Consider the following 27,588-nt stretch of genomic DNA (forward strand, 5'->3'; position numbering starts at 1 on the left):
ATAATTTACAGTGCAAAAACATGTAGTCTGGTCTTACATTGATTTTACATCTGTCATAGGAGTGGTCAAATGTAAGCATTTCTACAAATAAACTAATAACATGGGTAGAGTCTAAAGTCTTTCTCAAAAATACTCAAGTGAAGAAAGTACTTTCATATCATACACAGATATGAAGATGTTTCTTTTTATGGGAGAGTTAAAGAGGATTATGGTTGTCACACTAGTAATAATGTTGGGATGAGAGAAGCATCTCTGTCAAGTGACACAGTCACACGATCCTGATGACATCATCGCAGCCCTGAGCAATACAGCAAACTCAGTAAACCACATGACTGCAACACAGGCAGCACACTTCAAAGTGACATGCGATCCATCCACATTATAGATGACAATATGGCAGGCTGGTGCAAGCACCCGTCTCATATTCAATCCCCATAACAGCAATGTGTCCCCGTTAATTGTCCTTGAGCGAGAACCCCCAGCTGCTCACTCAGTCACCCCTGATAGACATTACCTAATTACCAAGAATATGAATGGGAATATTGTGCTGCTTTCTACAAGATGTTTTAATAATTATACATTACATAATGTTAGGAATAAAGTTTCAAAATAACATGTAAAGCCACAATGTGTGCAATTTGTAAATTCTCACTGTAGTATCAAAACACTGTGGCAGACAGAAGACAAGCTGACCTACAGGTACACAGTGAATGGAGGGCTGAAATGAACACACACCTCGCCAATTGGCACAGGGATTGTCTCACTTTTGTACCAACAAAAACCAGACAACAACACATTTTTTAGGATACTATAATCACAAAAATTCTGCACACAGTGGCGTTTGGGTCAAATCCACTAGGCGCTACAGTATAAAAAAAAGCAGATCCAAAAGTGGAGTAACATTTTGTTTAAATGTCAAGGTGGCTGTGGGGGACAATTGGTATATGAAAAAGACACACGTACAACTGCACTAGGCAGGTACAAGACTGTGGCTGCCTGAACCAAGCTGTGCCAGAGAAAGTGCCTTGCTTTAATGTTAATATAACTAAAGAGGGTGGAGGGGGTACATGTTTTTGAGTATGCAGCGTATCTATGCTGACTAATGAATACACAATGTATATTAGAAAATGGCAGCATGCCTAATATGGAGTTACTTTTGTGTCTTCATTATGCAATCGAGCCGAAAAAATGGTTTATTGCAAGTAAAATAAATTCATGATTACAAATGTATAAATGTGAATCAAAATCTTTTGTTTGCAAATCCAAAAGTTTCGTTGACAAATCCAAAAGTTCTGTTTGCAAATCCAGACGTTTTGTTTGCAAATCCAAAAGTTTAGTTCGCAAATCCCAAAGTTTTGTTTATAAATCAAAAAGTTTTGTTTATAAATCAAAAAGTTTTGTTTACAAATCAAAAAGTTTTGTTTACAAATCCCAAGGTCCCGCCCACGATACTCCGCTCAACAGCAAGCAAAACGTTTGGATTCGCAAAGAAAAGTTTTTGATTCACATTACATTTTTAATCACAAATTTATTTTACTTGCAATTAAACAGCCTACTCTGTTTGATTGCACGATAACGACATAAATGTAACTTCATATGCTTACTGAAGTAGCTCGATTTTTGAATGTTGTATTGCTCACTATTGGTCCACAATGCAAACAACATTAAGTGGATACTTAACATTACAGCTCAAGTGACATCTCAAAAAACAATAAATTCAGTAATACTTTAAAAAACATTTTGCTCGTAGTAGTAGTACAAAAATGATGAAGTTAATTTCTCCTATAGTTACATGATATTAGTGCACAGTATGTTAAGTTCAAATTATCAGTGCAGTATAGCATTATAGTATTGAGTTTGTAGTAAGGGATTGGGACACAGGGATAGAGTCTCACTCCAATGACCCAGATTTTGCAATCAAGTCTTGTAAATTGAAAACCCCACTCTCTTTACGCGCTACCTTACTGCTGGCCTTTCCATGCACTCCCAGTATATATATCACAGGACTTATCAACTCAATTTCCTGCCAAATGAGGCAACTTCTCAACGTCCGGAGCCACATATCAGTATGTGATGACAGAGAGGTTAAAACTAATAACCCAGCTGACAGCTGTTGGCGTAAAAACCATCTCCAGGGTCAAAATGTGAGCCCCACATTATGGTCTCTATGAAACCAGCCACCCGTAACCTCCGCTGCCCCTAAGGTGCCGGTAACCTTACTAACAACACATTTGTAACAGAGCCCCGCGTGTGAAGTTATGTGCGTGTCAACACGTGCTTGTGTGTGTGTGTGTTGGCCGCTGGCATTCATTGCCCACTGATGTCTTAGTTTTGGCACATAGTAACTGTCAGCGCTGGATATGACGCTAATGTGTTGAGTGAGATTTTCAAGAGACAACAGAGCAGGTCTACACGCCGATGCCTTCAGAGCAATTGTGCAGCCTCAGCTGTCTGGAGCCTGGTGGCTGAACGGAGCTGCAGCGACATGCTTAAATGCTAACTCGGCATTTAAAAAGGACCTATTAAGTGTGTTTCTGCTTGAGGAATACGACAGGAAGTAGTGCAACAGTATGAAATCATATCCATTACAGGGTGTAATGAATGCTCATTACTGGCAGGCTCGGGGTAAATGTTGGCAGGACGTGACATGACATGACATCAGTCAGGGGAACAATGACTGGTGTTTTCCATTGTATGGGAGCCTGAGGGTTGTGTGTGTCTATGTGTGTGCCCATGTGTGGTACTCACTCCTTTGGTGGGTTGAGGTCTTCGGGTCTGGTCTCAAAAAACACTCTGACCTCCTCGCACTGGGAGATGTAGACTGGCAGCTGAATGAGGGCCTGCAGGCACAAAAGATAGCAGGAAACTTCGGTAATCACATCAACTGACAAGTACAATCACTTCAGCACTTACAGAAGTCAACCAGAGGTTAAGCATAGTGTTCATTGGGTGTCTGGCCTCCATGAAGTCACAGAGCAAGCAATTATTACACACAGGGCAGAAAAAGGATTGCTATAGCTGCAGCTAAACCGGCACAAATGAGACAAAAAGAGACGGTGAAATTCTCGAAGCACCCGCAAAGGGTGAAATGCACCCATAACTGCGATGCCAAGCTGTGCTATTTGCATGTATTTAAATGAGGTAATATACATACATTTTGCGCAAAATTGGACCCTTTCTATGCAAATGAGCCTCATTGCAAAAACAGTCCAATTCACAAAGATCAGCGCTAATATGCCAAACGCTTTTTTTTGTGATTGCCACATTCTTGTGGGTGTGGTCTATTTTACATAAGCCGCACTAATGATTAACATATTGCACAATTGCACTATTGGATGACATAAGTATATACTTATATACTAGATTGTCGTGAAGGAGGCTAAATAACGCTTTAAACTTACGCTAAATTTTGGCAAGGAAAAACTGCCATGGCCATTTTCAAAGGGGTCCCTTGACCTCTGACCTCAAGATATGTGAATGAAAATGGGTTCTATGGGTACCCACAAGTCTCCCCTTTACAGACATGCCCACTTTATGATGATCACATGCAGTTTTGGGCAAGTCATAGTCAAGTCAGCACACTGACACACTGACAGCTGTTGTTATCTGTTGGGCTGCAGTTTGCCATGTTATGATTTGAGCTTTTTTTTATGCTAAATGCAGTACCTGTGAGGGTTTCTGGACAATATTTGTCATTGTTTTGTGTTGTTCATTGATTTCCAATAATAAATATATAAATACATTTACATAAAGCAGCATATTTGCCCAATCCCATGTTGATAATTGTATTAAATACTTGACAAATCTCCCTTTAAGGTACATTTTGAACAGATAACAAAAGTGTGATTAATCGCGATTAAATATTTGAATCGACTGCCAGCCCTAATTTCAAGATGAAGAGCAAACAAGTTGAACAATTTCAGAATAAAAGCGCACCAAAAATAAGTTTTTCCATTGTCTTTTTGCAGTGTTCTTCAGGCACACCAGCTGGTTCTGCTCTGGTTCTCAGTTCATTGATCCGTCTCACCTAACTTCCTCCCTCATCTTACATGTATGCCTCTGTGGAGGATCACCAGCAGCAGAGACATGAGCCCTGACAACAAGGCAGGAGATGAAAGACAAACAGCCACATTCAGTTTTCTCTTTATTGTGATCTCTCCCTTGCACGCACGTCTGGTCTGGTTATCGCACAATCTCTTTTTTTTTAGCTCTCTCTGTTTTTGTTCTCTCCTGAGTCTGGGTTTTATCTGCTTCTCCTACTCTTTCAACCAAACCACTAAAGGGCAGCAGTGAAACAGATAATCACCTCAACAGCTTGATGCCTCAAACAACCAGAAGACAGAATAACTGCCGTCAACGACCCCGTGGTGACTATCTCTCCTACAGCAGGGAGCTAAGCCACTCCTTCTCTTTTTGCTGGCAGGCAAAGCTCGATGCTATCCATCAAGCTTCCTCTGCTGGCCTATACCTCTGATTTTAATACTCCTAAGTGTTTCAGTTCTGTCCTTTCAGGGGAGCAGAGTCTCTGTCTACCTCTCGCACTCTGGATATAACGTCAGGGCTGACAGATATGGAATGAAAGCCAAAGACCCAACCAAGGTGCCCTTGCCCCATGTGCCACATTTGCCTTGTCATACTTACGACCATACGTCCAAGCCAACAGCTCATGTTGAAGGAAAGGAGTGGGACTACTGCCATGGACAAAGTATAACTAGTGTTTTCCATTAGCCGCAAAGTCATATGGAGCGTGCTTGCGTTTGTTGATTCATATATGACCTCCTTTTTACGGTAGCTTCATGCATATCTTATATCTTGAGACTCTAAAGCTAAGTAGCTGATTTAAGAGATTTTGTGGATGACCTCCAGCGCCCCCCCCCTTAACCTCCAATCTCTAGTCCTGCAGCCCACAACGCTCCACTGTGCCTGAGGTCAGAGTGCAACCTGGACCGGCTATCCTCTCCTTGGATTTATCCCTCTCCTCGTGTCGGCCTGTGGCCCGTCCCCTCATTACAATTCTCCCCAGGGAGGAGACGGGAGGGAGGCTCAGGGTACATTACAGCAAATGGACTTTATGGGTGTTCTTTACAGCAGGCAGCATTAAGGTAATTGTGTGTGCCTCCCTGTGTGTGCGCATGTGTGCTTTCCCCAAGGAAAAATAGGTAATGGAAATGAGAGATCTACTTGTGCACTCTGATAAGGTACAGTACATTGTAGGGTTGTGTGTTGGCAAGAATCTGGCAATACGTTGCTTATCATGATACAGGGGTAATGATTTAATGTATTGTGGTACTTTAAGTAAGGCGATATATTGCGATTTTTAAATCAAATTTTAGGAAAACTGTCATAGTATAAAGACACACCACCATATGTATAAAATCTGATTACAAAAAAAGTTAAAAAGTGAAATGGCTACTATTGGGACTAACATTACATCATTACAATTGGGCTCATTGGATCCACAAGAGTCTCAGCTTTACAGTGATACCCAATTTATACAATATTTTCTTACAACCCTAGAACATCGTGACTTTATCTGTGCACAATCTATGTAGATACAGTACATGCAGACAATAGGATCCTCAGTCTTCCTCGTCAAACACAGACAACAAAGGAGGTCTACAAGGTTATATTTTGCATCTGTAACATCTCAAATCATCCACTGAAAACTGTCTGTCAGTGAATCTATTTAAAACATATTCAATGTTTGGAGCATTTGCGTTAAAAAAAAATTAAATAAAAGGACATTTTGAGGTATTATTTATGCAAAAATATTGATGCTTTTACTTACAAAACATTATTTTTTTCATATCTTTTGAATGCTGACAAATGAAGGTTGAGCGGAAATTGCTTTATTGCTTAAAAGACTTTTTGATGTGATGCATTTCATTAAGCTGTGTGACCTTTCTAGTCATCCTAGCTCAGCAGTCTTACTCTTGGTTTATGCAAACAGTCCCTGATTCCATGTTGTTGTTTTTTTCTTTCCTTCTTTCTTCTCTCCGACTGTGTTTCCCGACTCGAATAAAAAAACACAAGACTTTACAACCAGGGAAATTCCATATGAGTCAGGTTAAAGCCTCAGCTGTACAACAGAAGGGCTGACTCAGCTCTTCCCCTCAAGAAAAACATGAAGTTTCACCTTGTCAACCTGGGTGCGTGTGGGGGTGGATGAAAATGGCATTTTTTTGTGCTTACAGTCAAGTTTGGATTTGTTTCAGCAATTCACATTTGTGTCAACATCACTCAGCCTTAAACCCTAAATAATTTTTGACAAAACATGGTATGTCAATCAAAAACCATTCAACTACGCAACAGGTAAACACAATCTTAAGAACTTTTCAGACATTTCCACAATAAGAACTTCGACAACAGCAACACCGCTGCTGTAAGAGTTGCTCAGCTATTCCCATAAACATCCACACCCATAGACATGAACCAACAACTCTACCCATTCCTCCCCCAAACTCTTATTTTCGCATAAGTGTTTAAAGATGTTGCCTACACCAGCTGTACATTCCTTTAACCCCAGACGACCGTATATACACCAGCCCCTCTGGTCCTCAACACTGTTTATCATACATAAAAACCTTTTCTCTTCACTCTGAGGCCTTGTGATTTGTTATTTTTGTTCCGAAGTGACAATCTGCACCATATCACAAACTAATTTGTAAACTGGTGGTTTTATGAGGCTCTTTATGGAGAAGAGAAGTGATCCCATGATAAAATAACACACTCAAGAAGGCATGAGTAAGGGCTAAGTCACGACTAACTTGTAAAAACACCCTCAAATTTCCTCTCTCTGAGAGAGACAGAAGGAGGTGTGTGTATGGTTTAGAGGCCCCAAGGTAACAACACACCACCTATGGGCTGTGGATGTGCTTACATGCAAGCAGAGCACCAGCAAGCTCTTTGCCTTTGGCACAACTCTCTGCTGGTAGTTCCCACCACAACATGAGATTACAACAACGGAGGCCTTTGATACGAAGCGAGTTCAACATACCCAGGTTATCTTCTCGTTATCTGGTTTCACTAACCCTAACAAACACGATCCCGTTAAGCGGTCGTACGACGGTGGTTATCAACTCGGTAAATCAACCCAGGGTTTCTCAATATGGCTATGAGCGCGTTCACATGAAAGGGGCGGTGTTTGCAGCATATGACCGATCACAAACATGGACAAGTCTACTGTCAGCAGAGCAAAGAGCAAACTATAATATTAGACAAATACGAAGAAGTTAAACACATAATCCAGGCTAAAAGGAACACAGTGAGGCTGACAAATACAGGAAGGACAGCTGGCGAAAGATAAAAATGGTGATGTGTGAATGCGGAAATTAACAGATTTATTAATTTAACGGAATACTCAAACGTTATACATATATTCGTCTAGATATAAATAGCTTTCAGAATAGAATGGATAAATAGATTACACTTCATTATGCCCTTTTTCAAGATTGTGACGTGTATGACTATTTCAGCCTTCTTTCAGCTCCAGCGGTGTAAGAAGAACTTGAGAGCAAGTAAAAAAATAACTATAAAAACAAAATTCAAAGCCGTAAGCACCCACAGCATACAGTCAGCTATCCTTCCTGCATTTGTCAGTTTAGACTATTTTGCTTTTAGGCTAGATTATGACTTTAACTTCTTTGTATTTGTGTAATACCTTACGATCTCCGGAGCAGGTTATGTGTTCAGCATAAGTTACCGTGGCGATCTACCCCATTAAGAAGTGAACCATCGTCATAGAACTGAAAACCCAGGGATAAACCTGAAGTTACCTCGCTAACCCCAAATCCTGCTTCGTAGTACAGGCCTCAGTTCAACTGTTTCACACCAAAATAATGTGAGTTTGTAGCCAAGATATCCGCTTGGAGACGTCTGATCATAAAAAGCAACAACCCCTGGTTGCAAAACACTCAAGGAGTCACTCCTTGGTTACTGCAGATAAACATAATTTAGAAAAAAAAAGACATTTTAAAACTATTGCTTTGAATTTATTTCAAGAGGCACGCAACTGTGTCTTGTTGCTAAGAAGCTGAACATCAATCATAGTTTATTCATCATGTTGCTGTGGTTACATTTCTGTCAGTTTGTAGCAATTAGTAGCTCGCTATTGGCAGTTTTATGGTTGCAGTTCTGCTACAGTGGAGTCTGAGAATGTGCAGATGCATTTTTTTTCTCTCTTGAGGCATTAAGTGATTAATCTCTTTGGTAAAAAGCCATGTAATGGGCTGTATAATGCACAGGTTTTACATTATCTCTGTTTTAACTGGTGGAAAGAGCTGCAATATTTCAAATGGTAAAACAGACACCACTAACACATTACAAAACACTTCGTCATGTCTTTCTTCTGTCACTGACAGCAACTTAACAGCGTAAACATATAAAGTGCATTCATAAATATCTTGTCCAGAGGGTTTACTGTACATCCGGGAGCTACAAGGACATTTTATTCGCATTCACAACAGATTTTTGGCCCATACATTATCGATCCCTTGGGAGAAATTCCCCTCTAGTTTGTCTCCTTTAGCAGAGAGGTCAGAGTCAGCTATACAGAGCACCTGGGGAGCGTTTAGGACACCTCAGCAGGGTGGATGCCTGCTGTCACAAAGGTTTGCTCCAGGGAGTTTAGCATGGCGCGCATCGCAAAGAGACAATTTTTCAAGGCAAGGGCAATGGCATTATTCATACAGCTGTTCTCGGGACAATGTAATCCCATAAATCTGGTTGTTATGCAAATCTTGCAGTGTGGCTATGAGCTTAACTTTAATGAATATCACTACGTATTTGAATATCTGACAGATGAAGGTAAGGGTTTGTGATTTTGTAACTCCAATGTACCAAATTTGTAATCCAAGATGGGCATTCAAGCATAAATAAGCTCGACTGAAATCAGATGGTCGGGTCGCTTAGTGGAATCCTGAATGTGCTTAGAGAAACTGTGACTGGTGTTGCTCATATATACACAGAGGGCATGAAATTTTCCATTTTCCTGTTCATGACTAAGTTGACACTACGTGGGTGGGATACTTGTTTTTCTTTTCCCCTAACCACTGTGCTTCCTACCTTGATTTTTGTGCTGAAGATGTAAACGCTCACTGGTCAGTGGAGCTTTCATGAACTACCACTTATACGACCACAGGAGATTTCAAGGTTAAAGTGAAGTTTCGGTCAATATACTCACCCTGCAGTATTCGTTGATGGGCCTTAGTCTTTTCATGGCCACATCTCTGATATGGCTCCTCCTAAACAGGATCTTCCCTGTAACAAAGTAGGAAAAACAGACTTAGAACTCAGAAAAGCCAGGTGTTGGTAAGGTGGGGAAATGGTGTTATGGGACCATGGGAATGCAGGAAGTGGGTGGCTGGGCCAATTGGATTTAAAGAGGACCTATTATGCTCATTTTCGGGTGCATCCTTGTATTTTAGGTTTCAACTAGAACATGTTTACATGCTTAATGCTCAAAAAACACTTTACTTTTCTCATATGGACTGTTTGAGCTCCTGCCCCCCCTCTCGAAAAGCCCAGTCTGCTCTGATTGGACAGCTGGCCCACTGTTATGATTGGTCAGCCGAACCAAACTCTTTGGACTCCGCTCCAGCTCTGCTTTAACTAGCTTTGTTTGAGGGCATACCAAATTAGCCACAAACCAACCTAAAGTAGGTATTATGCAAATATGTTACTTGGTGACATCACCCCGTTACGAAAGTTCAGGCAGTTCAGGAAGTTCAAGTGCAGTGTTTCTGTGAGGGAGAGTAACTCCCTTTGGTGTGGACCTTGGTCTTTGTAACTTTGCAGACTTTTCCATGCACAAAAAAAATTTATAACACACTAAAGAAAAGGGAAAAAGCACAAAATCATAATAGGTCCTCTTTAAAGAAAAAAATAATGTACAAACTCTAACTGTCTATGTCTGATAATAGTTTATTTTTCTGTTTCTACACATAAAGAATAAAGAGATTGAAAAAAATAACTCAGAAAAGCCAAACTTATAATCAGATATCAGTGTTGCGACCAGCAAAATTATATAATATGTTCTATTCTTTATAATTAGCATATATTTGTTTATATACATAAAAACAATATTATAAAAAAAAGTTTTTTTTCAGATCATGCTCTTAAGAGCACCATTAAAAAGTTAAGAATCCACTGAGGGACAATAAGGACACTGTGGCTTTTACAACACATGGTTAGTGAATTAGCATGCAGACACAATATAGTCGTGTCATCAATAACACTGACAGCACAATGAGGTGGGTGAGGAGGTAGGTGAATAGCTGGCCTTTCCAAGTCATGAATAAATGATTTTGGGAAAGCAAATTAAATGCATGACAGCTTGAATGCTATTCCCCTGCTCTCATCTCCGGGCCCAAATAACCACAGGCACAGACGAGACGGGTCGCCATAACAATAACAAGAAATGGCTACAAATAGGCCTCTTAAAACACTCTTCTAACTCGCAGGAAATTTCAGAGCCGGCATCTATTTTTCTCCTCATTTTAGCTGCTGAAGACATTTCTAATGAAAACATATAAACTGGGCAGGACGTCAAGGCTGTAACAAGATCCTGTGCACAAAAAGGGACATGTTTTGAGAAGTTCCTGTATCACCCCGATCAAGGGGTTATGGTATTTGTTCAGAGAACATTTAAAGCAGACTTGCTGAAACATGAATCTATCTCACAGAAGATTCTTGCTGAGCAGTCAACCCCCCTACAGCTCTATACCTACCCGTTCACCCATGTTACTAAAAATGCCTTCGTGCTTCCGTGACCCATGCAGCTCAAAACCACAAATGTTTGTTTTGTTTGTGAGTGGATGACATATTGATGAATAATAGATACAGGCACGAAGAGAGTGTGTGATCATCTCAATGTCTGATTATATGTATTCCCATGTGTTACCGCTCGTCTTGTGAATCAAGACTACAGAAAATAAAGATACATGAAGGGAAAGACTGAGAAGAAATAGAGTGTGCAGAGAGGTGTAGACTGCTGAGTGGATGGATGTGTGGTAACTTCCTCTGAAGACCACAGATCTCACACATTTTACACAATAACCACAATCACCACCACTCAACTTCCAAAGAGAACCACCTCTGTACTCTCTCCAACCATCCCATCGCCGACGGCAACCTACTCGCTGACTCAGGTGCGTGACAAAAATAAAGACAAAAACCACAGGAAGTCATTCATACACTTCCTAACAATGTGTTGAGAGTGTAGCTTACTAGAATATCAAAGAGCCAGACTGTAAATGCTGTCAGCGAGTTAAAAAAGGCTGATTGGCCTGGGGAATAATTAATGAATATCACCTCAAGCACAGACTATAGTTGGGTGCTATGAAGAGGCGAGGAAGTCTGATCTTCAAAATAATGGGTGTTCGTCTAGCTCCTGTTCTTATGGCTTTTTACAGCCTCCACATGGCTCCTCTAGCATGGCTGTAGACTATTACGGTCTTGACGACATCTGACCATTTCTCACCACATTTTGTGCAGGAGAACAGTATAGTACTACGCGAGGGAGACTATTAAAAAGGAGATTAACTAGATGAAGAATGAGAGGAGACATTCCAAATCTCTAAGGTGTTGGCTGGTGTTAGGTGTTAGCAGCCGACAGGACACACTGTCTGGACAGCTCAGGAAAACTAAAGAGATTTGAAAGTCAACCCTGCCTCGACGCCTACAGTACTCCTCCTCCTCCTCCTCCTCCTTCTCCTTCTCCTCCTCTGTCTCTTTCTTCCTCTCCTCCCCTCGTCACTCCCCAAACAGAAAGCTTTCTTGACGGTTTTCCAAAGCTCTCAGGGGTCAGGGGAGAGAAGCACTGACTCAACACTGCCCACTCTGTATGCAGGGCAGCTCATGGGTGCAGCCGAGAAAAGGGCTTGTTTGGGGAAGGGAGGAGGGATGGAGGGATGGAGGGGTAGGAAAGCTGCTGCCTTGAAGCCACAGCTGAGGCAGGGCAGACTTTATGGCAAATCTCAGAGCCAGCAGTGACCAAGGGTATCAAACAACTTTTGTTTCCCGGAGAGAGTGAGGAAATTAGATGAGAGAAGAGACATATAGAGATGGGAACACAGAGAGGGTCTTTGTTACACACCTCACATACAGAAAGCTGTTCTCAGCGCTCACCTCTTAATCACTGGACTCACCACACATGAATTCCTCCTGTTTATCCGCCCCAGTTTGGTTACATAGAGGGATTTTGAGTAGCTAAAACCTTTACATAACACCTAAGCCATAGACTTAAAGGTCTTATTGATAACATTTTTATTTAGACTAATAATTTTAAAAAAAATATACATCCACAGATTAGAAAGGTGCCTAATAAAAGTATGGCTTTTCCTGAAAAAAATAATCATGATTGTGAATTAATCATTTTAAAAATGTTGGGTCGTCAGTTAGTGGGGAAAAAAGCGGATAAATAGCTGAGATTGACAGTGAGTGCCTGGCAATGACTTGTAGTGAAGTAAATGCAATGGAACCGGGGAGGGAGAATGTGACATCTAGTGGCTGAAGGGACAATTGGGGACTTATATTGTCTTGGACTTGACTGCTCTGATATTTTACTCCCCAAAGTCTTGACTTTAGACTTAGAGGGAGGGGGGGAAAAAATCAAGTATGACCTTGTAAAAATCCAGGAAATATAAAAAAAATCAAATCGGACAATGGCTAGCACACACTTTGACTATTTAATCATCAGGCCTATGCATTGAAAGGACTTTGCTTTTCACAAAACTGACTGGACATGATACTTGCTATTACAAATATGAGACTTGACTTGGACTTGTCTCGACTAAGTTGAGACGACTTGAAACTTGCTTTTACAGGACTTGAGTCTTGACTTGGAGTCGATTGCCAGGTTTTGTAGGAGCAGAGACAGTTCAGAAAGGAGACGGCGCACTGAGGGTTGGTTTCCTGTATCTGAGATCTCTCATCTCAGATGGACAAATCATGATAATTTAACTTTGTTCGAGACCTTTCTCTGTCTCAGAAACACACTCTGGCAACTAATGTTCACGAACGCCCTCGCTAACTAATTTTCGTAATGCTAAATATGACTGTATAGCTTTATAAATATCTAATGTTAACAAAAGGAGTCGAGGGGATGGGGGGCAGGGGGGAGGGCGAACATGCCATGAACACGCCTACTTAGCAGGCAAGAAGTGTATACCATTTCTAACCATTGGCGGAGCTTGTAATGCGTCATCTTTGCTATAGAGTATCTTTGGCATTAGCAAGTCTCAAGTCAACTCTCAAGACAAAAGTGATACATGATTTGAGACTCGCTGTTACAAAAGTTAACAACTGACTTGCACGTGTCTCGAATTACTTGAGACTTCCAGTACAAGAGTTGAAACTTGACTCAAGACTAAGAATGAGCCGTATGTGCGTGTGTGTTTGTGTGTGTGTATTTTAATTACTGTGTTCTTAGGCAAGTTGCTGACTAAGGCAGACACAACTCCACAAGTCTGCTACTGGTACACCACATTCAAGAAGACAAGAGCAGTGATCGCTTTCCCCTACAGACGAGAGATGAACGTGACATGAATGAGGCATAAGCAACAAGGTCAATGAGATGTTTCGGTTATTTTCTGCCTTTCATAGGAGGACCGGCTGGGGAATGTGTTATTCAGATCCACAGAAACATATTTGACCTGCCCAACATACTGTGCCTCCTACTGTGGCAGGCAGAGAGATCTCCAGCCAGACAGAGTAGCTGAAAGAAGTATGTGCTGTAGATCTATCATTAAGAGGAAAGGGGGAAAAAAAACAAATACAAATTCATAGTTTACTTGTGGGATCAGAGTTCAAGGAAGAATTTAACCTCTTTTATCATGCAGGGGGCCCTAAGAAAACAGACCCACATTCCATCTTTGGTTTTGACTCAGTCTAACAACCCCAACTTTAGATAATTGGCATCAGCTCTTTTTCAAAGGCTGACCTGCTGACACTGGCTTAAAGGGTGAAGAGATCATCTAAATGTCATGTATGAACCTATCAAAGGAACTGAGCACCATGGGAGGTATTCAGATGACAAATGGCCAATAGATACTCTGCACATGCCATGCGATCATGAGATAACAAAAGAGTTATGGGTTTAAATGGCCAAGTTTGGGATTTTTTGGAACTTCCTCTTTGAGGTAAAGGATACAATATTGCCCTGATACTGCTATTAAATGTTATCTTGATATGTTTTTCCAGGGAAATCATGTAGTTTCTACAGCAAAGGATAAAAATGTAGCAATGTGTACACCTGGCAAAAAGAGGCAGCAGAAATTCTGCACTATCCACACATGCAGACAAGCCACTTTGCTGATGCGGAGATACCAAAGGAGTAAAAACAGCTTGAACAAACCAAAACCAAGAAGGGAAAACCACTTCCGTGCCTTGTTAGGTTTGTCTCAGCCCACAGGCCAGACTTTTGCTCTGCAAGGGAAGGATTTTCTCGGCTGTCAGGAAAATTACTTCTGCAAATCAGGCATATTTCAGCTTGAAAGCCATCTCAGAGAGGTGTATAACCTGATCTGGGATCTGAGATGACTAGGAACGGTCATTCTCTTAAACATCAATTTATGCAGGCACTGAGAATAAATAATGTAATGTCAGTAGGGCTGGGTAATATATCAGAATTATATCGATATATAATATATATTATTATATGTTTTTCCTGGTTTTAAATGCTGCATTACAGTAAAGTGATGTAATTTTCTGTACTTATCAGACTGTTCTAGCTGTTCTATCATTTGCCTTTACCCACTTAGTCATTAAATCCACATTACTGATGATTATTTATCAAAAATCTCATTGTCTAAATATTTTGTGAAAGCACCAATAGCTAATCCTACAATATCGTCGTAATATCAATATCGATGTATTTGGTCAAAAACATTGTGAAATTTGATATTCTCCATAAGGCCCAGCCCTAGTATTAGGGGTGTAAGAGAATATCGAAAATATCGAGTATCGCAATATTGTGTTTTGTGGTACTGTATCGATTCTCAAAAACACTATAAATTTCTAATTAATAGTTTGCATTAGAGCTGCAACGATTAATCGATTAGTGTCAACTATGAAATTTATCGCCACTATTTTGATAATTATTGGTTTGAGTAAATAAAAAAAAAAAATCTCCAATTCCAGCTTCTTAAATGTGATTATTTTCTGTTTTTTTACTCCTCTGTGACAGTAAACTGAATATCTTTGAGTTGTGGAAAAAACAAGACTTTTGAGGACGTCATCTTGGGCTTTGGGAAACACTGATCAACACTTTTCACCATATCCTGACATTTTATAGACCAAACAACTAATCGATTAATCAAGAAAACAGTCAACAGATTAATCGACAAATGAAAATAAGCGTTAGTTGTAGCCCTAGTTTACATGCAAAGACTAACTCAGTCAATACTTTATTTCATTTGCATGCATCTCAGTGTATGTGCCCTCTCAAAGGAGTGCTATGATGCCGGATGTCACAGGGACTGCGATAAAATGCAGATCCCACTGTTCTGATTGCATAAAAAGGTAAACTTTCTTTACTCAGATTTTATGCAAATGGTGTGTTCTCTATAGCGTTTTCCTAAATTTTTTTTTTTTTTTTAAAAATCGCAATATATCACCTCGCTTGCAGAATCACAATATATTGATTCATAACCCCTGTATCATGATATGTATCGTATCGCCAAATGATTCCCAATACACAGCCGTAGTCAGTATCATTGTGCCACAAAAGCAAATGTTTTCACAGTGGCATTCGTAGAGGGTACTATGTAGAGTCTTTAACTTTTGCTTTCTTAGCAGTGCCATAAGAGCAGTAGGGGATTTGGTGGCTTCCTCTGGGGCACTTCAGTGGTTATTTTCTTACACAGAAAAAAGGAGAAGTGAAAGTCTCTACAAATACTAAGAGCTTCACTGGAAGTAGACAGAAATGTAAGAGAAAATCTAGACTTTCAGGGTCTAAAAGGTAAAAGCAGGAAGGAAGTAGACAGAGTTTAATGTAGAGGAGAATTCCTAATAGTAACCATGGTCAGCTGTAAGTGGATAGCAGGGGATAGTATGAAAAGCAATGTTTATCTATCTCTCTTCCCTCCTCCTACTCAGAGTCCATCAAACAGTCGGAGAGAGTGTGTGTGTTTTTGTATGTATTCTCTCAATGAGTTCCAGACCTGCATGGCCACAAAAAAAAATCCTATCCCCCACTCGCCTGGTGGGGGAGATGTGGGTGGGGTCTTAGGGCGAGGTTTTCTTCCAAACTCCCATAAAGGATTACTTTCAGCAGGATCTAAATCTCAACTATTCTAAAAGTTGGTCGTGCACAGCTTTCCTAAAGCACTTATTCCGAACAAAATGTACTGCCACTTGCACTTGTAAGTGAGTAATGGCAACTAAAAAAGAAGAAACCAGTATTTTAGCCAGTCAGGTTTTACACCAGACGATGATTCAGTCAGGAGAATGGTGCAGCTAAGCCAAGGAAACAGCTCATAATGAACATTATGCATTGTAACCATTTTTTATTTTATGATCACAGGTAGAGTATTCTTGTGCGAAAAAGGCAGATATTTAACGTTACACCCAAAGGCTCCAACACTACTCTATATAATTGTCTCGTATGTCTTTGGGCTATATGCTTAGAGATCAGCTGAGTCAGCCGAAGGTTTAAAGAGTAGATGGAAAAACATATTCTTTCTCGATTCACAGAAACAGTGAGATTATGGACAATTATGGTTGCAGGCAGCAGATTGTTCCGGTGGGTTCTTTTGTGTGCAAATTATTCAGTTTCTCTCGGTTCATTCACAGCCTATCAGTGAGTCACTGTCGTCCACATTTTAACCCAATGTGTGTAAATGTGTGCGATGGAGAAGGGAGCAAGAATGAGGCGAAGACACAGCAATACAGCAAAGGGGAAATACAGAGTGATTTAAGTGATAATCCAGGAGTTCACTGTTATTTGTGTTTTGTTATGAGCATATCTCAATTATTTTCATTGTACGTTTTTTATACAAGTTGATTAATCTTTTAATCTTTGTCCAAACAACAGTCAAAAACCCTAACCCTAACCCCCTATTGATATAAATAGGAGAAAGCTGGCTGGAAAGAGGCTGGAAGCAGCAAATGTTTGGCATTTTTCTTGATATTACTTAATCCAATATAAAAATAGTTCTTTCTCTGTTTACTAAACAAGCCATAGTTGTGTGCGTGCTATGTATATGTGAGAGAAAGGGCCTTGGGGGACACTGTGCATCTGTAAATCTTACCTGGTAGGAATGGAATGATCCTGCGCTTAGGGTCTTTCTGGCCTCCTTCCACCGGGAATTTGTCCAGCAATTCCATCTGAAACACCCCAATCAATTAAGACTTATTAGCACACAAAGCACTTACACTTTCACATAAACATGCCCTTTACATTACACACAACAGGATAGCTGAGGCTGGAGAGGAAGGGTTCACGTTTTTACAAATCAGCAGTTCCTACAAGGAATTCGGCCAATAAAGGAAGGTCTGCCAATGATTAGGAATGTCCTGAGCAGATGGTATGGTTTTCCCCCTCTACTTCATATGTTGTTGCAGCAAAGGGGCTGTTAGCAGCAAGGCACCACTGACATAGTGGAACATTTCGGTTTCCATAATTTTGAAAGGCCAGAGAGCAGTGGTTCTTTAAATCTGCTGATCAACGCTTCTCTTGATCCTTTTCTTTCTCTTTAAAACTCAGTCTTTTGTTTCTCCTTCAACACTTTTTTGGCTTTTCTCCCACTGTCGCATTCAACTATATGATCCATCACTTTGGCCACTAATGTCTCCTTTGTTCATGACTCTTAATGAAATCAGTGTGCTTCCACACATTCATGTATGTATTTTTGCATTTGGTGCATCCCTAGTCTGTAGAGGATGCAGTTAGAGCTGGCCCATGTGTAGGCTGCTATGACAGTCACAGGGCTATCGCATAATGACATTAATAGCAATTCTGACTGTCGTCTGTTCAATGTCAACCTGATAAAATTACATCCATCAAGGCTGCTCCATAGAGGCATTTAAGGGTCAAAATAAGTTGGTTCTCCAGATATCCAAACCAGGGATGTTTTTCATTTCCCCCACCTTTAAATAACACTGACGTTTACTGGTAAGGGAGACTCATTTCTAGAATATGCAGCAGTGGAAATACCCAACAGGAATGCTCTAAAGTTGGTGCTTCGGTATTTTTACCTTCAATCCTCAATGGCTAAATTTCAGATCCCACAGTGAGTACATACAGTATCCTTAAATTGTCTTTTCTGGGTTTATATGTTTCAACAAATATATATAGTCTTTTCATGTGTTACGTAAGGTAGATTATGTATCTGGTTTGTTGCTCCCACTCATCCCGTATGTGCCAATGACAAGCATCAAGCCTGTTGTCAATGTTGTCAATATGAAACATAACTGAATCAAAATATCAAATCACTCATCGGCCTCCTCTGATCCGCCTACTCTTGAATCTAATTTTACGCATGTGGGTAATGAAACATGAACCACGCACATCACCAGGTAGAGGATGTGAGCTGTAGGGTGCTGCATTACATCCACTCACATTACATTATTTTTATATGAGCTTTGATTATTCATTAAAGTTCATAGCAGGGCTTTCTGTTACACAATATTGCCCTGATGCTGCTATTAAATGTTATCTCTCTGTCTTTTCCAGTGTAATCATGTGGTTTCTACAGCAAGTTTTCTAGCAATATAAAAGGAGTACAGCCATCACAAAATGTCCTAGGGTAAATTTGAAAGAAACAATAAGTTGCATTGAGCCAAAACTAACAGAGACATGGGGAGGTGAGGTGATGGAGAGGTTATGGGAAAGGCAGAGACATGTGCCAAATAGACTGTTTCAGTCTGTTCAGGTGCCAAACAGGTGTTGTTGTGCCATAAAACCATGAGTGGCATAAAGATTAAACAGACTTAAATCACTTAAGTAGATAGGGCTTGATGCTTCCCTATTTTCCCGACAGCTTGCCCTCTATAGCCACTGTGATCCTGACCAAGACTGCAAGAAGAATAGATTGCAAAACTGCATTAGATGTCACCCATGTAGAAGCATCCATATTAATATATATTTTAGTGCCTGGACAGTTGCAGGCATCTGGATGGGAAAGCACCAGTTAGAACATACAAGAGGACATGTGTTTTACAGGTGAATGATTGTTTGCAGATCTTCAGCTATACAGAAAGAACCCATTGACCTTTGTTTTCTCTGCTTCACATAATTTCTTCACTAACTCTTGCTCATATCTTATGCTTCTCTAAATATTTCGTTTCAGCCTTTGTGCAACAGCCTTGTTCCATTTACAAGAAAGTTCAACAATCTCATTTTAACCCAATCTTGAAACCCTCTAATGACCTTTACAAGCCACAAATCTCAAAGCATGCCAAGAAAACGCTTTGGAATCCTAAATCCAATTCTATAATGATGTTTGATTAACTCGACCTACTCTCCCACCCCAACGGGCATTTATAAGGCCTTAAGCTGGCCAAACAATAACAACAAAGTCCATTGTGATGAGTCCAATAAAGCTATGAGTTCAACTATAATGCAAATAATCCAATGACATTCTTATCTTTCATACCTGACAGGAAGATTTATTGCATCTCAGAAAACTGGAGAATCTCAAACCAACCAAAACCTCATCCTACCGACTGGGGTCCCCGCAGACCTCAGAGGTATACTGTCATATCTCACAACATTTTGCTATGATGGTTGTTTCTTACAGAAGTTTATTCTTGGGGACCCCAGTCGGTATAGTCCTTGTATGTTAAATATGTTGGTTAGTCTTGGATTTGGTTGTAAGAAGAAAGCAAATATGACGTGGGCATGTCTAATTCTGTGAGGCCAAAGATGAGGCTTTATGCTTGAATATCAAGACAGTTACGGTTGACTTCTCTTTGGCTATGACGGCTAAAGCTCAGCGTTAGTTTCTCACTAAAGATAATAAAAAGAAAGGGGGTAGAAAAGAGAGCCATGAATCCTATTTTTCTACTAAAGCAAGACAAGGAATGAGTTGAGTCAACCCACTTTGGTCTTTAGTCGTGTTGTTTGTTTTAAGATACAGCAGAAGGTGAAAAAGGAATTCAGAAAAAAAGAATCACAACGCCACGATCTGCTTGGCTTACGAGTCAGTCGCTTCATCATTGACACAGTATTACCACCTTAAGAGAGACAGCAAGCAAAGAGACAGGCAGACAGAGAGAGAGACCAACACAGAAGAGCCAATACCCCACACACTGTAATTGTTCCCATGTGTCTGACTGTGAGTGCAGACACACCCAGTCTCTGTGTCTACTCTAAACCTTGTATCTACTCTGTAATCAGAGCCACTCAAACAAGAAAAGGCATCTGGAGAGAGTAAAGATGTCTCTTCAAAATACCAGTTACATCATGCGCCCAACATCAAATATTCATGCTCTACAGGCAGGAGGATGACAGGCCAAGGTGGCGCACAGTCAAGCTCCACATGACTTTCCAAGGATATTCTCAAGTATGTTATTGTAAATTATAGCCTGCTGAGTTCATTTCAGCTACAAGGAAATGTGTGCCACATAGTACTATAGCAATCTGTGGACACATCACACACTGATTATATGGAACATAGCTTACAAAAATGATAATTTCAGTCTATGAACTCATCAGCTCTGGATATGTACTATATCTCTGTATTTATGCCAATGCTGACAGAATATTCAAAATGCCGTCAAAATGTTAAAGAGGACCTTATTATGTTTTTTTCCCTTTCCTTTAGTGTGTTATATAGTTTTTTTTGTGCATGTAAAAGGCCTGCGAAGTTACAAAGCCCAAAGTTGAAGCCAAAGGGAGTTACTCTCCCCCACAGAAACACTGCTTGTGGACTGCCTGGAATGCTTTGATTGAAGTCCCGCCTTTTCTTCCGTAACGTGGTGATGTCACCAAGCAACACATTTTTCCTAGCAGCTAGTTTGGCACGCAATCAAACAAAGCTAGTTTGAGCGAAGCTGGAGCGGAGTTAGAAGCATTTGGTACGGTTGACCAATCATAATAGTAGGCCAGCTGACCAATTAGAGCAGCCTGGGCTTTTCGAGAGGGCGGGGCAGGAGCTCAAACAGAGCGTTTCAGACAGAGGGGGAAAAGAGGGGCTGCAGCACAGCCGGTATGAGAAAAGTAAAGAGTTTTTTGAACATCAAAGTATGCAAACATGTTCGAGTAGAAATCCCAAATACAAGTATGCACCTGAAAATAAGCATTATGTCCTCTTTAAATTCATACCCTAAACTGCAATGTTACTTTTTCCCAACTAATTGACTTGACAGAACCACTGGCTGACTCATTCTCTCGTTCACCAAAGCCCGATGAGGAGGAGATATATTGCTATTATTCTAATGAACAATGACAATGCTTGGAAGATATCTAAATTTCCCACAATAAAAAGAAAACACACAGCAAAGCTTTCATGTGCCAGGGAAATGGAATAATGGAAAAAATGAGCATGTTAAAAATCTGTTTACAACACACAGTCTCTTAGTTGTGATGTGTCAATGTTGATTTTACCACTACTTCTTAAAAAAACAACACATTTCAGTCATTGATTTACAACAGACCAAGTGCAGGAATGTAAGGAAGAACAAACATTTCCATTGTAAACATGTCATGTTACTAGTCTGTTTATATGCCCAATAATGTGCAACTGCAAAACACTGTTATTTCATTCACCAAATTCTTGCTGATGCAGAGAATAACGTAACCTTCCAACGGGCTGTAATTTGTCTAGTCCATATCCGCTTTAACCACATTGTCACCCTTCAAATAAAAAGGCGTAATAAAGAAGATCTGAGACTCTCTTGAATGAGAGAACAATAGCTGCTCTCTTTGCAACATGCCTATCTTGGTAGTCCTCTGATTCTTTCACTCAGTCCACTGTACATTCATGCTTGAGGTCATTTTTAACCCTTTACAGACAACCATACTGTTAAGGCAACACCCCACATTTGTGGAGGGCTGAGCTGTTAGTCCACTTTTGAAGAAGTGAGAACAAAGATTGTATCCGTAAGCAGGATGAATGGATGGATGAGTAAATAACATCTATGTAGCTTTAATATGCGTAAGACCTCAGTGTTCGTGTTTTAATACTAACTTTACTTTGATAAATACTATATGCTGATGTTAACATATAAACGCAAACGCCAATTTCTGGGGACTCATGGATGATATCGGTTATCGGTGCCTAGTAGGTTTAGTTCAGTCGGTCTAAATAATTTTACGTTTAGTCAGGGGTGAAAGTAGGCCGGTACGGTCCGGTACTACGTACCACTAAAAGATTCAGTGCCAGTATGCAGTACCGGAAAGAGGGGACAGTAGCTGAATGCCAAAACCCACAATACAACCCGTCACTCACGATCACATTTCCAACAAGAAAACACATCTAATAATGTCAGGTCAACATACAATTAGTTACCTCCAACAAGGAGATTATATTTTCAGTTTGTTTGTACACTCATGAAGGTCTTTTCAGACGGGGAGCAACACTCCGCCTGCGGGGTCTGACTGTGCTCCTCATGCAGACAAGCGTTCTGTGAGTAAACGTCAGGCGCTATGCATAGAAACCATGGAAACGGCCTCTGTGCACTACTGCAGGCTATGTATCCCTGCCGATACAACTGTGTGGTGTATCAAATATCCCTAATCACAGCTCGATTTGTTGGCACATGGGGCAATACTGTTCCACTTTCATTAACATTGCGAGGTAGGGCATTTGTGCTGCATTTATGTGGTGTCAGAATAATCGTAAATACAATATGCCCCCAGTCGGAACAACAACTCGAAACTCGAAAATTTTGTCAACATTTACGAATGATTCTCCAGTACTTTCACCATTCAAATAAATAATTTGCTATACATGATGTCAAGTATTTCTAATTTCATTCTACACCATACAGGCATTGAATTCAGGGATGCATGAAGCTGGGGGTGGGAGGAGAACAACATTAAGCGATGACGGCTGGGGTAGCCTGGTAGTATACCGGCAAGAACTTCAATCTACTTTCACCCCTGCTTTTAGTTAGTCCCCGTAGCGTCATTCTCTTTGAACATATCCACCTCCAGAGAGGTCACAGCAGAAGGTCAGCTCAACAACAGCACCCAAGGGTCTGGTTGAGGCTCAGTGTTTCTCAAGTGCACACAATAAAGTGGCTTGACCCTGGATCATCAATTTGACGATCTTATCCCTGATCACTTAATAGGGATGGGGAATATGAATATCATTGTATATAATATCATAGAATTCTATATTTCAGCCTTGATATACAGTATATTGTTATATCCAACCACTATGCATCATTTGGTTGAAGATTTGAGCTTGTTACAGCAAGGTTGGCTCCAATGTAACATGGGCTTCTTAAATGCTATCCTCATCTAACCCCTGAGTTACAGGACCATGGCACTGTTCTCATCAGAGGGATTAAGTGCTTACCCAAGAGTTACTGTTTTAATGTGGTGTGGGCCCACGCCACTTTGAAAAGCCTGGGTTTAATCACATGCTGTATTTCTGGACTCCTACTCTCTAGAGGCATATGACACAATTTGTCATTTACTGTCCGACGATACGATACGTATCATGATACAGGGGTGACGATTCAAGATATTGCAATACTGTAAACAAGGCAATATATTGTGAGTTTTAGATCTAAGTTTAGGAAAACTGTCATAGTATAAAGAACACACCATCATATGCATACAATCTGAGTAAAAAATCACTATGTGAAATGGCTACTATGGGGACTAACACCTGAATACAATTGGACTCCTTGGATAAGTGTCTCAACTTCTGTCATACACAATTCTAAGGTTTTCTAGTTTCATTTGTTGCTAGTTCAGGCTAGCTTTAAAACTGAGCCCGCTACAACCTCTGGAAGACAGAATAGCGGCCGGCGGGCCATCCGATTTTTAAGATGTAAATTAAAGATTGATACAGTGTTTTGGAGAATCGATACAATATCAAAAAAAATTATATTGTGATATTCATGTATTGATATTTTCTTGCACTCATAGTCACCAGTCTATCTCAAGATGTGAAGCACAACTTCCCAATCTCAGTTGTTGTGCTATTTTAGAGCACAAGCGGAAGGAGGATCAATCTGTTTCTGTTTGGATTCTTGACATGCATGTGGTGACATTAGCAAGCGGGTTCATTTGTGCCCGTCTTCTCTCAGGCAGCCAACAACAATAAGCTATTTTCCTAAACTATGACTCATCCCAATGAAGGCTAGTCATTTGACAGACAACTGCAAATCATGCTGTCCAAGACAGCAAATGGTTAAGGAGCCATAAGGGGGAAAAAAACAAAGCAGAGCTCCCATATCACACTTGGCTTTCTGTCAGCCACGCTGCTTGGATACCACTTCCATCCCCAGCAGTCATAATCAAACACATATGAATAAGACATTTTTTAAAAAAAAGAGTGCTATGGTGATGTTTAGCTTCAGAGGTTTGGTCTTTTGTATCAATTTCACTGACTCATCAGTCTCTTCAATAGTTCATCTTCATCTACCAAAGACAATTTCAGTGCATTAAACAGTTTTTGACAACACTGAATATTTTCTGACTGATTCATTATTCAGTCCACATCATCTAGATCCGTAACACAAAATACTTTTGCCTATCTTTCAGCCTTTCCTTAGTAAAAACACATGTTTTGAGTTATTTGAACCAGGAACAAACTGCCCTGCTTAAGGATACATACGGTACATTTCATTCTGAAAATGACTGTGTACAAGAAGGAAATGAGCACATTGTGGAATGCACACAACAGGCAGCCCCGTTGCTTTAAGCAAAATAACCAGCCCACCTTTAAAAAGTTTAGTTACTTGATTACTGGAAAATATGTGACAGCTGTGCAGCGCTGAATAAGGAAGTAGTGATGTATTGGATTGTTTTCCTACAGCTTTAAAGTAAAAGTGTCTCCTGTATCCAAAGGCGACTGGGAATGTTGGAAGACTAAGCTTGTGAAGTTGAGCGGACACGTGTGCAGCATGGAAACTGTTCTTAGTGACATGGAAACAAAATTGATGACCCCATTGCAAAAAGAATCTCTGCACTTTCCATCCTTCTGAAGCAACAGATCTGTCTATTTTTGGTCACAATTTAACACACTGGAACAGAGAGGGAAAAAACACCCACAGGTTTTATGTTAAAATGCTAATTGCTCAATTCGTTCTCTCCGTATTCAACAGCTCTCAAGACTAAACACATACTTTACATTACATACATTATTGCATAAGTGTGGGCAATAACTCTGTCTCACCATGCAGTCGTTCACCAGCATGAAAAAATGGATACTAAACTACCTGATGCTATTTAGGGGTAGAAGCTACACAGAAACTGTTGTGTGGGTGTTGCAGAAAAAAGGTGGGTGAGCAGTAGCAGAAATATCTCGGGTGAGAGGGTGATATGACGGTATATACTGGGGCTGGGACGATACACCTATCTCCCGATTCAATACTATCACGATACTTGGGTGCCGATTCGATATATATTGTGATTTTTAAGTATTGCGATTCAATATTACGATTTATGTTCACTTTTTTAACACTAGACCATGGGAAAAAGTTGAATCATACACTTCAAAGGACTTTTACTTTGGAAAATATCTAAATTAATACAGTCAAATTTTGATTTTCACCCAGTCAGAGATGTCCTGAAGTCAAATATATTTATCATTACTGGGTGACTTATTGCAACAGAACTACACTTAAAAAGATGAAGGAATGTAAATTAGTATTAACCTTATAATTATCTAATGATACCCTGTGTGTGTTATTCTCCTTGTCATCAGGATCACTGTCTGCTCAACACAGCTTGGTGTAGATTCTACCTGCTTATAAAAAGAAACCAATATTGTGCCATCCAAATATGAAATATGGATATGTGCATTGAAACAACCAAGCAGATCTAAAAGAATACAAATTCCCTTAACAATTGTAGAAATCCAATTGAAGTCAGACTGAGTGAATAAACAGAGTCTGTGGTCAGTGAGGAAAGAGCACGTTTCAGCTGCTTGGTCCAGCTGTGTTGACAGGATGTGGTGAATAACACTTCCTGTCTGGCTCTGCGGCTTTTATATGACCAGTAAACTTCATGTGTCATTCCTTTACGGTATCATCTTTTCTATGTTCACATACACCCCTCTTTAATGAAAAGACAAGACAACATCATCAAGTCACAGAATGAGACACAACCAGAGCAGACGGGGAAAAGGCAGTATAAGATGGAAAAAAGCAAAGGGGGATGACAGGAAATGAAGAAATGGTAACAAGAGGAGCTATATGACTCAGCTCTATGTCACTATTATTGCCAGGCACCTGGGATGACGCCTGATGATGTCAAACCACTGCCTTATTCCTCATCATAGTCCACTGTATAACAGTTCAAAATGATAAAATAGCATGTTAAAAAGATTACAAAAAATGCCGGCACATACAACACGTATAATCCCTTTATCACAGAGGAGCTGATGAGATTTTGAGCATTCCAACTCGCCACTTTTCTGGAAGAAATACCCCAGCCTCGAGGTGGCTTACAATATGTCAATGCCAAATCTAACAGGAGATAAGAGATTGGCTTGTAATCTCTCCAGCTGGGTTTATCTACATCTCCCTCACCAGTGAGGGCCCACCCACAGGCTGTCAACGCAGCAGGAAGCAGCTGCATGGCCTGGCAGGCTGAGCACCTGCGGGGGAATGCCCATGCTGAAAATATCTCACATATGCTCATCTGGTTCAATGCCATTGATCCGATACTGTAGGTCTTTAGCATTGCAACTGGTAATTTGTGCTGAAGCATGGATGAAGTAAACATGGAATGATATTGTTGGAAGTGATAGGTGACAGTTAACTGTGTTTTATTAATATAGTTGGATGTTCTATAAGAGGCAACAGGAGAAATGTTGTGCTTTCCCAGCACACAAATGGCAACACTGATTCATTCTGATGCAGCTATTATTCATCCGCTGCTAAGATTTCTGACTTTCAAAACTCACTTAGTCCTTTCTGAAAAGAAAACTCCCTTCTCATTGATATTTTGAAGGTTTCCCAAATCTCCTCCTCTTACTTAGTCACACTCACAAAGTCCAAAGAGCCTTCTTCTTGAGCCAAAAACATCAAAAGCAAAGCAGCGCCACGGCTGGATGATGAATCCAAATTTATTGAATTACGAACATTGTTAATCTTTCACCAAACTTAATTTACTTTAGTTGCAATGTTCAGAACATAAATAAATACTCTGATTATACAGTATATATGTAATTGAGAATAGCTACAGAAGCCAAAGACAGATGTTCAACCAACCATTCAGCCTAAATTCTGGGGGTGTAAAAAAAAAAAGAAAGGATACAACATAGTTTTGCGATATTTTGCGTGGCAATATTGTATCGATACACGGACGTCAAGTATGGATCTTTTATCATATAAACTATTAACCTCTTAACAATCGCTGTCTTTCAGAGGTTGTAGCGGGCTCAGTCTTAAAGCTACAGTGAAGATACTGGTATCATGTGAAACTAGAGAACCTGCTCTACCTCATCGGGAAGAACGCTATAT

At 40.3% G+C, this 27,588-nt stretch overlaps 1 protein-coding gene across 4 annotated transcripts in view; it reads right to left on the minus strand.

The window, feature by feature from the left end:
- Nucleotides 1-27,588, minus strand: part of sh3pxd2b (SH3 and PX domains 2B) — a 48,756-nt gene that overhangs the window by 14,886 nt on the left and 6,282 nt on the right. For all 4 annotated transcript variants that reach the window (XM_074612220.1, XM_074612221.1, XM_074612222.1 and 1 more), the window contains exons 3-5: nucleotides 17,250-17,325; nucleotides 9,182-9,258; nucleotides 2,749-2,840 (exon numbers count right to left, since the gene is read on the minus strand). In XM_074612220.1, coding sequence (XP_074468321.1) covers nucleotides 2,749-2,840; nucleotides 9,182-9,258; nucleotides 17,250-17,325 — 245 coding nt within the window. The remainder of the gene's footprint in view (nucleotides 1-2,748; nucleotides 2,841-9,181; nucleotides 9,259-17,249; nucleotides 17,326-27,588) is intronic.

Source organism: Sebastes fasciatus, chromosome 16 (genome assembly GCF_043250625.1).
Source record: "Sebastes fasciatus isolate fSebFas1 chromosome 16, fSebFas1.pri, whole genome shotgun sequence".
In the NCBI taxonomy this organism is placed as follows: Eukaryota; Metazoa; Chordata; class Actinopteri; order Perciformes; family Sebastidae; genus Sebastes; species Sebastes fasciatus.